The sequence below is a fragment of the Solanum pennellii genome, chromosome 4 (assembly GCF_001406875.1).
Source record: "Solanum pennellii chromosome 4, SPENNV200".
NCBI lineage: Eukaryota > Viridiplantae > Streptophyta > Magnoliopsida > Solanales > Solanaceae > Solanum > Solanum pennellii.
Window position 1 is genome coordinate 68337890 of NC_028640.1, and position 13473 is coordinate 68351362.

The 13473-nt window shown below is 27.8% G+C and overlaps 1 protein-coding gene across 1 annotated transcript; it reads left to right on the forward strand.

Moving 5' to 3' along the window:
* Nucleotides 1-3404: 3404 nt before the first annotated feature.
* On the forward strand, nt 3405-5429 carry LOC107017676 (extensin-2). The gene is made up of 2 exons (XM_015217890.2): nt 3405-5007; nt 5108-5429. Exon 1 carries the CDS (start codon nt 3429-3431, stop codon nt 4986-4988), a length of 1560 nt encoding a protein of 519 aa, XP_015073376.1. The 5' UTR covers nt 3405-3428; the 3' UTR covers nt 4989-5007; nt 5108-5429.
* Nucleotides 5430-13473: the final 8044 nt, after the last annotated feature.

A 13473-nucleotide genomic window follows, 5' to 3' on the forward strand; every position in this document is an offset into this window, starting at 1 on the left:
GAATCTATAATTGTGATGATTGAATTTGAATCACTTAACATGTATATTTTTATATATAAAAACTAGTTATCGATAATGAGGCTAGTAATATTAACTTTATGTTTATATATTTAATTTAAGTCGTAAAAACAATTAACAATTAGTTATAAAATGTAATAATACTTCATCAATAACATCAAAATAATGGGAAAGCTTGATCAATCAATAATTGTTTCTCAAAAGACTTTTTTAAATTTATTGGTCAAATAAAAGCGAGTTTTAATCAAAAAAAAATTAAAAGCATTTCTCAAGATAAATGAAATTTAAAAGTTTGATCAAACAGGTTATTAGACAGATATATTTTAATGAATAATGTCATAGTTCCATCATTTTAATATAAATGATAAGATATACTGAATTTATCATTTAACTTTTATTAATTGATAAGATCTCAAATATATTTACTCACGATACATTTTTAAAAAAATATTAACTCAATATTAATAACTGAAATAATAAATAAAATTAAAGATTATTTAACAAGTAAATTGGACCTGAGATAGCAATATATAAGTAATTTCAACTTGTGTCACATAGTACAATATAAGGGCCGCCATGGTACTTTTTATCCACCAACTTTGAAGGTGTGTGGTTGGTATATAGGAAATGAGTTATAATACACGCTCTCCGTTCGGTATTGTTTATTATGATTTTTATTTTTAGATTAATTAGCATTTTAAGATGTATTTTTATCATATTAATATATAAAAAATTGCAATTAATAATACTTTTCATACAGTTTTTAGAATAACTATTTTTTTTATTTAAAATTAATATGATCTAATTTAACTTTAAAAGTTAATGAAATTAACTTTTGAAAAATGTAACATAACAAACAATATCGGACAGAGGGAGAAGTTTACTAGTTCGGTGAATTTAGAGTTGTGGTTCAAAACATGTTAGTATTAAAAAAGATAGAATTATATTTAATTTTATGCTATAATAGTTATGATTGTTTTGTGCAGTTTCATTTTGTATAATGAAATATAAACGTTTAATTTATGAAGAACAAATTCTTATTTTTCACCATACTTACCCTTTCACATTATTACAAAATAATTTTCAACAGTAATAAATAGACATATGTATCAAGAGTGTTAAAGTTTTTATCGATATTAATTAAGTGTCATATACAAAAAATTTTAATTACTGCTAAAAATATATATTTAATAATAATTGCTAATTAATTATGCTAAAATTCATTTTTAATGTAATATCACTTTCTCAATAATAAATAACGAATATAATACAATAAATATTATTTTTTAAAATAGTTTATAAATTCGAGCCTTTAAAAAATTTAGATAAAAGAGTCATACAGCTTTTACTTTTTGAAAATTTCAAGGCAATCACATCAACATCAAAGTTTGAGACTATTCTAATTAAATCAAATAGTGTTGAGACTTTAAAGAGTTAGTTATTGCTTTAAATGTAATTTTCTACCTCCACGTAGGATCATTTTGACTGAAAATCCTCTTCGTTTGAAAATATTTAATGCCGTATATCAATTGTACTACGTTTCTATGGTTAACACCATATAATATTATTGTTCATGTGTTAAAATTTCAAACTTAATTAGGTATAACGTAATTTCAAAGGTTTACTCTAACGACATAATCAAATACTTATAATTTTATTAAAAGAAAATTAGAATAGGTACGTTTCACTTATAGTATTGAAATTTACATCGTCGAAAAAAATAAGATCAATTTTTTTTTTTTGCTTTTTTACATAAAGTAAAGAAAATAAATTTTAAACTTTACTTAATTTTAAACCGTAGCTTAAGATATAAAGATTGTTTTAAGAGATCGTCCATTTCTTAAAGGGTGGATATATTTAGGACTCTTTACGTCAATTAAATTCCGACAAGATCAGGAATTCTTTTATCTAGCCTGGAGCCAAGCTTGTGTAGCCGGTCTTTTGCAAGCCTATACTAGAGATGAATTACTACATTCAATCCTTTCAATATTAAAATAAAAATTAAAATGGGTCATTTTAGGACTAACTCATCCTTCAAAATTAGCTTTAGACATAAAAAATTCCAAGTCAAACAAATCATCTATTGAAAAAATTAATGTGAGACTCTTCAAAAGAATAGAAATATGAGCACATTAAAATTTCCTAAATTAAATGAACTTTTTTCTTTTCACAAAATAAGGAAGTTCAATACATAAGGAGAAAGAAAAGAATGCACAACGGAACCCAAATTTACCATGTTTTTGATAAGAATGAAAATATTTTTTTTTTATAGAAAACATGTTTTAAAAAATAAGTAGCTTTTTATTCATATTATATTATTTCATTCATAACTATATAGAAAAATGTTATTTTAAATATCTTTTTTGAAATATTTGGCTAATTAAATATGAAAAAAATATTTATTGTGTGATAGATTCCCACAATGCATACTTGTAGTATTTTTATTTTATAATATTAAGTATTAATGATATGATAATCTTTACTTATTTTATTGGTGAGAAAATGTATACATGTGTAATAACTAAAGTTTCACATGCTTTCTACTTTTCTTCTAGAACTATGATATATTTTGATTATTTTATTTATTCTTTGGTGACTAAGATTAACGAAACTATGGAAAAAGTCCTTAAACCACGGCTAGAGTCATATCATATATTGGTCCCATTATTATCTTACCTTCAATTAATTTTCTCAATTTCTACATTATATATATATATATATTTATGTTTATAAATATACACTGAGTAAAATTATATAAATAATAATATTTTTATTTCTATAAGATAGTGATAAAATATGTATATGAAATGCTTTATTATCTAGGTTTCACTGAGTTAATTTACTGAATATGTTATTATTGTTGTTTGTTGAATATGAATACAGATAAAAATTACTCTACCATTGAATCCCACCATCCCAAATAACTATTAGGTGAAAATGACATTTGAAATTAACATGCACGTAAAAATGGATTTGAATAATGAAATGAAGTTGATTGGGTAACAAGAAATTGAAGTCATTTTTCATGAGGTCCCTCTTCATTAAACTTTCATATAATTTTCATTATATTGAAATAAATAAAATGTGAAAATGTAAGCATGCACACAATAAATTTCAAAGTTACGTAAGAACACTTGTGATGATAAAAATTAATAAGTGTTTAATTGTGAAGACAAAAATTAGTGAGTGTTTAATTTTTTGCCTCAACAACTAATAGAATATTCTCTGAAGGCCAGGTCCGGTTTCATTTATTTTATTTTAGTTAATAATAGAGTGACAGCTCAATCTACTAATAATTTTAATAAATAATCAAATTATAATTAATTGATTAATTAATATATTGTGATTATAAGTGATGAGTTGAAGGCTATAAAAGCAGGGTTTGTGGAGGGTACATTGGCACTGCAAACATGGCTAAAATAGCCTATCTTCTTACCACTCTTTTAGTGGCTTTAGTGTCACTTAGCTTCCCTTCAGAATGCAAAGCAAATTACTACTACACATCTCCACCCCCACCAACCCCAGTTTATAAGTATAAGTCTCCGCCACCGCCAGTTTACAAGTACAAGTCACCACCACCACCTCCTCCCATCTATAAATCCCCACCGCCACCCATTTATAAGTACAAATCTCCACCACCACCTGTCTACAAATACAAGTCTCCTCCACCACCACCTCCAGTTTACAAGTACAAATCTCCACCACCACCTGTCTACAAGTACAAGTCTCCTCCACCACCACCTCCAGTTTACAAGTACAAATCTCCACCACCACCTGTCTACAAGTACAAGTCTCCTCCACCACCACCTCCAGTTTACAAGTACAAATCTCCACCACCACCTGTCTACAAGTACAAGTCTCCTCCTCCTCCACCTCCAGTTTATAAGTACAAATCTCCACCACCACCTGTATATAAGTATAAATCTCCTCCTCCACCACCTCCAGTTTACAAGTACAAATCTCCACCACCACCTGTCTATAAATACAAGTCTCCACCACCACCAACTCCAGTTTACAAGTACAAGTCTACACCACCACCCGTCTACAAGTACAAGTCTCCCCCACCACCTGTTTACAAGTACAAGTCTCCACCACCACCTGTCTATAAGTACAAGTCTCCACCACCACCTGTCTACAAGTACAAGTCTCCACCACCACCAGTATACAAGTACAAATCTCCACCACCTCCAGTATACAAGTACAAGTCTCCACCACCTCCAGTCTATAAGTACAAGTCTCCACCTCCACCCGTTTACAAATACAAGTCTCCACCACCTCCAGTCTATAAGTACAAGTCTCCACCTCCACCCGTTTACAAATACAAGTCTCCACCACCTCCAGTCTATAAGTACAAGTCTCCACCTCCACCCGTTTACAAATACAAGTCTCCACCACCTCCAGTCTATAAGTACAAGTCTCCACCTCCACCCGTTTACAAATACAAGTCTCCACCACCTCCAGTCTATAAGTACAAGTCTCCACCTCCACCCGTTTACAAATACAAGTCTCCACCACCTCCAGTCTATAAGTACAAGTCTCCACCTCCACCCGTTTACAAATACAAGTCTCCACCACCTCCAGTCTACAAGTACAAATCTCCACCACCACCCGTTTACAAATACAAGTCTCCACCACCTCCGGTCTACAAGTACAAATCTCCACCACCACCCGTCTACAAGTACAAGTCTCCACCACCACCCGTCTACAAGTACAAGTCTCCACCACCACCCGTCTACAAGTACAAGTCTCCACCACCTCCAGTCTACAAGTACAAGTCTCCACCACCTCCAGTCTACAAGTATAAATCTCCACCACCACCTGTTTACAAGTACAAATCTCCTCCACCACCAGTTTACAAATACAAGTCACCACCACCACCCGTTTACAAATACAAATCACCCCCACCTCCAGTTCACAAATCTCCAGCCCCTTACTATTACACTTCTCCACCTCCTCCTAGCCACTACTAGTTTCACACTCTCGAACGAGGTAATATATTTATCACAATTTTATATTATCCTACTAAATTAAGCACATTGACTATAATACTTGAATTTCATCTAATCCATAGATAATTCAATCCATGCAGGGCAAGAGGAATAATTAAGAAGGAAAAGGCCCATGGGATCAGAATAAATTGAAAGAGTTTTAAAGAAGTAGTAATTAAAGCCACAAAGGGATCGACATTTATCTTATTTTGTTTTGTGTTTTGTGCCATTGACTTCACGTAGTCGTATATCTCGTGAAGTTGTTGAAATATTTATATATTGGATGCATGTAATATATATTTATTTACGTACCATAGTCGTACATGTTTATGTGCTTTTGAATTTTGACTTTTTGAATTTTATAAGTCAAAACTACTTTGTAATAATAAGATCAATAAGTTTCATTGGATGACATTGTTGTGATTTCCTTTTCCAAATTCCAAGAGATACTACTTCTCATTTTTATTTTGCTTTGTTTTTGGAGGAATCTAGAAGACTTTTTTTTGTCTAGCTAGTGCTAGGTATTTTTTATAAATTAAGGTTGAGAAATGAGAAACATAAAGAGACAAGAAAACAAAATAATCCTAGCTGGATTTGCATTAATTATTAATTAAGAGAAGAGGACTAGATGCATGTGATATATATATATAAATACTTTATTCCCTAGTGGAAAAGTTGGTCCCAATTGTAGGAATAGGATTCTCATCTCTTTTCTAACCCTCCGTATACAATTGCCCTAAACACTCCTATTATATATGCTAATTAATCCAAAATATTTTTACATGTACTCTAATTTGTTCACTTACTAAAATTATATTTTTATTATTATTTGTCATATTTAATATATAAAAAAAATCATATTTTATACTATATATTAATTTGTTATTTCTAAATTTGTCAACTGACAAATAATCGTATCTTGATTTAACTTTTTTTCAATTTTACTTATGAGAAGTAAAAATATCCATATAATATAAAGAACTATACAAATCAAAATTTGTTTATTAAGACAAAGAATCAATCGAGAAAGAAAGGTTATGTGTTTGATGTTGAATCCTCCTCACAAAAGAGAGTGTGTTCCAGAGAGAATTGCGTCAATTAAAACTTTATCTTTGAGAGTGAGATAAAAGAGAAAGGAGGAAGATTTCAACGTTTTCTTACCATCTTTATATGTATGTTAAAACACAGTTTTATTATGGATAATGCCTAAAAAAGTTTATTCCTACCCCTTACCCTTTCTTTCAATGTTGCCAATTCCCAGAATACTAATGTACCCTCGTGTATACAGTTGTCCAACTACCTTCTTCCTCCGACTTCTTTAGCCACTTCCGCCGTATTCGGGAAAGCTTGCTTCGTGGCGGAGCATTTAGCATAATTACCTCTGCAACTTATGCCCGAAATCTCAGAGACACACTTATATTATACTAAGGTTCTATTTTTTCCCTAAACTTATGTTATTAATAATTTTCTATCCCTTTTCGGCCTATGTGGCATTATCTTGTGGGTCCAGCGCTGGTTGACTTTTTTTTTTTCAAATTAGTGTCACGTAGCCCGAACAGGGGTAGAAAATTACTTATAAAATAAGTCTAGAGGGATAATATGAGCTAAATGTGTCTCTGAAACTTTAGGCATAAATTGAAGGGGTACTTGTGCATTTTACCTTTTATTATTGAAAACATTACTATACGATCTAACTAATAGCATCATAAAAATTATCACATAATTTTTTTCTAGATAAGACAACAAACAATCACTAAAAAAAATCATTACTCATTTGATAGCGCGAGTCACTCTTGATAATTTTACTGTTGAAAGTCGAAAGCTTTTTCAATAAATACAATGACAATTAATATAAGCAAAATAATTTTTATTAAATTAATACCAGAAGATAATTTTTCTAACGTTTTTTTTATCTGAACTAATCTTTTCAAAAGATCACAAAACCTATATAAATTAAAAAATCTTTCATCAACCTCACGAACATCAATAATTTAACTTGCAAATTACTTTTACTTATAATTAAAGGACCAGAAGTGTTATTATCCCAAAACAAAGTTCACCAAAATATTTTTCAAAATATGTTTCCTTTCTTGCTTTCACATTCCAAACATTATAAGGAAGTTTTCCATGTCTCTCAAATTTTCTATTATCATTTTTTCTTCTTTTTTTTCATAAAGAAAATTTGTAAGTATTTTAATTCACCTTTAAAATGGACCATGGGAAAAACCATATAATTCTCCTTTTAGTCTTTTTTTTTCAGTCCAAAATCATTATCCTTCTGTTTCAATTCATTTATCTTGATTAGTAATTGAATAATCAGAAAATATTTTCTTTAAATATAATGCTTTTAAATATATAGATTTATTTAAAAAGTTACAAATTCTTTAACTAAATTCACATCAAATCTTATTTAATCAAGTCAAACAATTCTAAAGAAAAGACTACTACTCATCAAATTTGTATTTTTTTTTTTTGAAGGTTGAATAGTTTTGGAATTTTTCTGTTGTCACGCTAAAATATTTTTTTAGTCTTGGAGTTATTCTGATTATGCTTAAAAAGAATACTATATTACTCCTTAATTAATAGGTGAAGTGAGACTTAACTATATATTAGTACTCCTTAATCAGGGGCGGCTCTAATGATTTAGAAAAAATCTTTGCCTTAGGACCCCAATTTTGTTTTTAGCAATAATAGATTTTTTTGACAAAAAAAAAAGAAGAATGAGTAGTATCTTTTAAAAATATAAACTTTAGCATATAAAAGAAAAGAATTATTCAAAAAAAATTGACACTTTAAGAATATTATGCGTCAAAAAAGATATAAAAGATTAGTGATTATCAATTGAATAAGAATTATTAGGAAAAATATTATAAGAAATTAGTAACAATTTATTTCTTAAAGAGCTAAAAGAATGTATTTTATTAAAAGAGTATCTTAATTTTTTTTAATAATCAAATGTTTCTGTTCAATTTTGGCTTTGTTCTACGTGTTTAAGCAGCCCTTGTCCTTAATTAATTAATAGCTGAAGTGAAGCATTACTACATTATTATCAATCAATTAATTTCCTTCAAAATCAACAAATCTTATAGATCATCTAGAGTTCACAAATTCTTTATCTCTATATGTGTTTCTTAGTCATTTGAATTATTCTTTTGACAGATTCAAGCATATATAGTGGTGCTACTTGGTCCCATATTATATGTCAACCTTATAAAAATATGTCTCAAATTATTTGTCAATATAAAATTAAAATAAATTTAATTCAAAAAATATCTTAACACTTTGTTTGGATGATTGTATGTATTGTTTCATCATGTCATGTATTGTGTTGAGTTATATTATATCATATTGTATTGTTTAATGAATGCAATGTCTTGATGGGTTGTATCGTTCCCCATTGTTATATAATGGCATACATACATAATTTGTTTGATAAACCGACAAAGAAAAATAGGATACATAGTAAAACTGCTATGAAAAGGTAGAATAAAAGATTAATTATGATTATTCAATAAAAAATAAAGAAAAAAAAAAGGAGAGAAAAATATAAAAATGACGACGCGATTACACTAAATCAATCGTTACATAAAACGTGTCTTTTCGTTGTGTTATCTAACGATGAATTCAAATGATATGATACAATAGAATTTAAATGACAATATTAAAACAGACTTCTTTTTAAGCTTATAATACATTGCAATACAACCGGTAACAATCATCGGAACAAGGTGTAAAACTAATTCTATTTGAAAATATAAATATTGTAAAGTTTCAAATAAGTTCCTGCATTGTTAATTTTGATATTGATGGACACACATAAATAAAATGTATTTTAAAAAATTAAATAGTAAATCAATTAAAATATTTTCTTAATTATATTATTTTTAAATAACGTGTAAAAAAAGTGAATAAATAATATGAGAAGTAGGGGAATTTTTAACCAAACTAAGTCATTATATAAAATAATTTACCAAAGTAATACATTTTTCTAAAATTTTACAAAATTAGTATAAACGTATTTCACGGTAACGTTTTAGGATATATTTTATTTTAAAAAAACTAACAGCATTAGGTTGATATACGTTATTGTAAGTAACGTTTTACTTATTTTCAGTAACGTTTTACTCCTAAAACGTTACTGTGAGTAACGTTTTAGGAGTAAAACGTCACTGTGAGTAACGTATATCAATCTGACGCCATCAACTTTTAAAAAATAAAATATATCCTAAAACGTTACTGTGAAATACGTTTATATTAGTTTTGTAAAATTTTAGAAAAACATATTATTTTGGTGAATGACTTTATATAATGGCTTAGTTTGGTTAAAACCTCGAAGTAGGGAATAGAGAAGACAGTGGAGGGGCCATAATTAATTTAATTATTTAATGAAAGAACTATTTATGAGAAATTAAAATGGTCATCAATGAGTTTTACCAACTTTTTTGTACCCATAAAAAGCATATATGGCTAAAATATGGTCAAGCCGCCGGGTCGGGGCACCACACCTCTTTAAGAGTTTTCTAATAGGAAATTGACTTTCAAATTCAATGACCTATCAATTATATTATGGAAAAGAAATGTATAAATAAGATATCATAATATCTAAAAAAAATTATTATTTTAAAAAAATTATATTTGATTTTTTTTGGTTATATTTTTATCTTCTTTCGAATATATTATATTTTTGACTCCTTTCGAATATATTTTTTCTCTTTCAGATACATCTATATTTTCTCTCGGATACATTACCTTCTTTCAGATATATATCCATTTTCTCTCTTGGAACATCCCTCCGATTAAGTAATGCATCATTTTTTAATGTATCGAACAACCAAAGAACGGTAGTGTACGCATGATTTTTTGTAAACGATGTCAATATTTAAAAATTAATAAACAATAAATAGCTGATATAATAACATTATACTAATAAAAACTATTTAAAGCGTACTAATAAAACGAAAGTAAAGTAAAGTTGTAGACTACTAAATTTCCTCGGTGAGTTTTCGTATTTTGAAATGTATTCATAATAGCTTCATTAGGAATAATGCTGAATATTCTAGTTCAATTGATTTATTTTAACCTAATTTAACTATAAATAATTGGGTTATTTTAACCTAATTTGACTATATATATAGAAGGTTGGATATTCAAATCTTTATAATATTAAACTTTTCTGAGAATATCTCAAAAATAAAAGATAAATTCGGCCTTACAAACCAACGAGCCAAGTAGCTCAATTATTCGCGCAGTGTCATTAATGTTATTTTTAGGGATATTTTTATTTTTTCAAATTTTTTATTATATATAATAGTAAAAATTTCAAAGAAACAGTGTTGGTCGACACCTTTTGACATAGGGTAGGTCCGCCCCTATCAAGGAGTATATCCAAGAGCAATGAAAAATTTAGATTTTTGTTGGAATAAATATATGAGATTTTTTGTACGTTTTTATATTAACACTCTTTTTTAAAAATAATAATAATAATAATAACGAAATAAGGTGATTAAGTTTTATCTTATATATTTGCCTTTTTGTTTCATCACGTTCTCATTCCAATTTTAGGTTTTACTTATTCAAATTAACCTATTTTTCAAACAAGTTCGAGGTCATAGGCTCATTTGCATAAAAAGAAAAAGTTAACCTATGATATCAACAAGAATATGAATGGGTTCTTCGTACAAATAGTCTAATAAATTTACTAAATTTTTTAAATTGCTATACATAGATTATATATTTGCTGATTATTTTTAATTCAATCAGTTCTATCGATAAGTTATAAGGTTAATTCACTATTCTGGATTTAATTTGTTGATCTCTAGAGTGTATATATTGTTCAACTAAACATGAATAAAATAGTATGAAGTGCATATTCCTCTCAATTTCTAAGTTGAAAAACACATTAAAAGAGTCAAACATCAAAGGCTATTAACTTATTATTATATTCTCATGTATAATAATTCCAATAAGAATGTCTAACTAAAAGGCTATTGTTAAATACAAAATAAAATCCAAAATTTTATTTTACTTGTCATTAATTAGTGTAGAATTATCATTCAAATTAAAGTGGGGACACATTGAAATAATCATGTAGAATATAAGACCTTGAGATCATGATTGACAATAAGAGTGAGTTTATAAATTAGATGTTGACCATCTTATAAGCTTGTAGAAAAATGGACAAGTTCACCAACTCCAATATTAATTGAATTAAAAAATGACAAAAATGGTTCATTTTTTTTAATTAGGACTAATTTTAGGAGGTAGATATATTATAATAGTCTCTTAAATACATTCATACTACGTTTTGATCCTTTAAATTTTTAAATATGAAAAAATTAGGTTTCCATCAAATATTTAATAAATACTCCCTCTATAAAAACTTTGACTAACATTTTAAGACGTATTTTTTCATCATATTAATATACAAAAAATTGCAATTTTAAAGAATATCTATTTCTTTTTGTTTAAAATATCAAATTAATGTGATACAATTTAACTTTGAAAATTAATCAAATTGACTTTCGAAAAGCACAACATGACAAACAATACCGACGGAGGGAGTATTAATTAGATATAAATTGTGGAAAGAATGTAGAGTTAACCAACTGCATATTTGGAAAGTTGAGTGAAATCCCAAACACTATATCATTAAAAATTACAACACCATAAATAGATTTTAAAAATAACAGAAACTACAAGTAGGAAATGGCAAAAGTTACCCATCTAAATATGAGTTTTCATTTTTTTTTTATTTAAAAAAGAAGATGTATAGTTTCTGTTAAATGAATATTTGATGAGTAAATACTCACTTTTGATAAATTTAAAATGTCAAAATTAATCAAGATATATCTAAAGAGTTATTTTGAATATGTTTGAGACATAAGACATCATTTTGGTAACTATTTCTATTTATATTTTTTTTTCTTCAAGTGGAGTGGAACAAAAGGAAATTTTTGAGAAAATGTTTCTTAAAAACAATTTAATATTTGATGATAGGTCCAAAATAATCTCTTAAGTATGGACTAATTTAAATTTGTCAAAAGTTAATATTTTAATTTCCATCAAATTTTTATCACGACAGATTATCTGTTGTTTAGGTCTCTACTAAAATATGGATTTTCATGCACCGAAATTTGTTTGATATTGATTTACTTGATTTTGTTCAAATGTTTGTTCACTTAATCTATCATTTTGGCTATTATTATCTAACTTTCAATGGTTTAAGTTAATTTTTCCTCTTTCAAATGATTCAAAAACTCTTATTTACTTGTACTATTGTACATAATTTTTCTCAAAAAGTTAGTAATATTTTTAATTAAATCAATAGATAAATCACATTGTTAGCGTACACTTTGAGTGCTAACACTTTCTCAAAGTATGACATTTTCTATAAACTTTTAAAAGGTTTATCTGTTAGAATCTTTTCAAAAATTACGTGGCCAACTGTTTCTAAATATATTTTCTTAATTAATTTATACTTGGAATATTTTTAAATGATTTTCAAAAAAGCAAATCACGACATATATGAATGTCCTTTTTCTTTAAGATAATCATACCTAAAATTGAAACTGATAGGATAGAGATTCCATATTACCATTTTCTGAGGCAAATTCACCCATCACTTGTGATACAAATTCATGGATTGATGAGAGGATTTAATTCTAACTTTCAACCATAGTTAATACCCATCATTTGATTGAACAAATTTAATAGTTTCTTTTTCCAGTTCCCCATTGTTAATGTACTAAAACAAATCAACAACATCAATTTCGTATTCCTGACAAATTAAATTTTGGCTTGCAATTATGTAATTGGGATTTTTATCTCCTAAATTTATTTTTCTATATCGTTACATAATGCCTAAACAAATCAAAATAAAACAAACATTTGAATGAACTACGTACTCTTAACAATCCATTAAATGTAAACAATGTTGCTATAGTAATTAACATATACAGTTTGTGACATTAAGGACCACAAAAATCACAACTAAAAAGGTGAACTTATATTTTTAGAGTCATAAAAACCTTCTAATTAATTACTCAAACTCCTATATATGATGATACAACACAAATATCATTGAAACTTTAGCCTATATTCCTAGGCAATATTATGAAACACTTATATTTTTGGTTCATTAGGGTCTGGTGGTTTCTTGGTACATTTAGGCTTAGTAGTAATATAAGATCAGAAGTATTAGCAGAAGTAGTACTGATTTGATTCTAAGGGAATTGTTATCACTAATTCTTAACAACTTACTTCTTTTCTTCCTGGGATTTTGATGAGATTTGTACCTTATATATGTGTCAAACATGGTGAATCTTCTCGACGTCTTCATGATGATGGCTTTGATCTAGAAGATGATAATCACCAATTACTTGACTTTGTAGAACAAGAGGTTGAAGAAAATTTGTAGTAGTAGTGCAGTAAGTATTTTGGTTGTCCATATTTTGAAGAGGTAGATTAG

Coding starts and splice junctions, on each gene's coding strand:
- LOC107017676 (XM_015217890.2), top strand. CDS start 3,429: ATGGCTAAAATAGCCTATCTTCTTACCACTCTTTTAGTGGCTTTAGTG.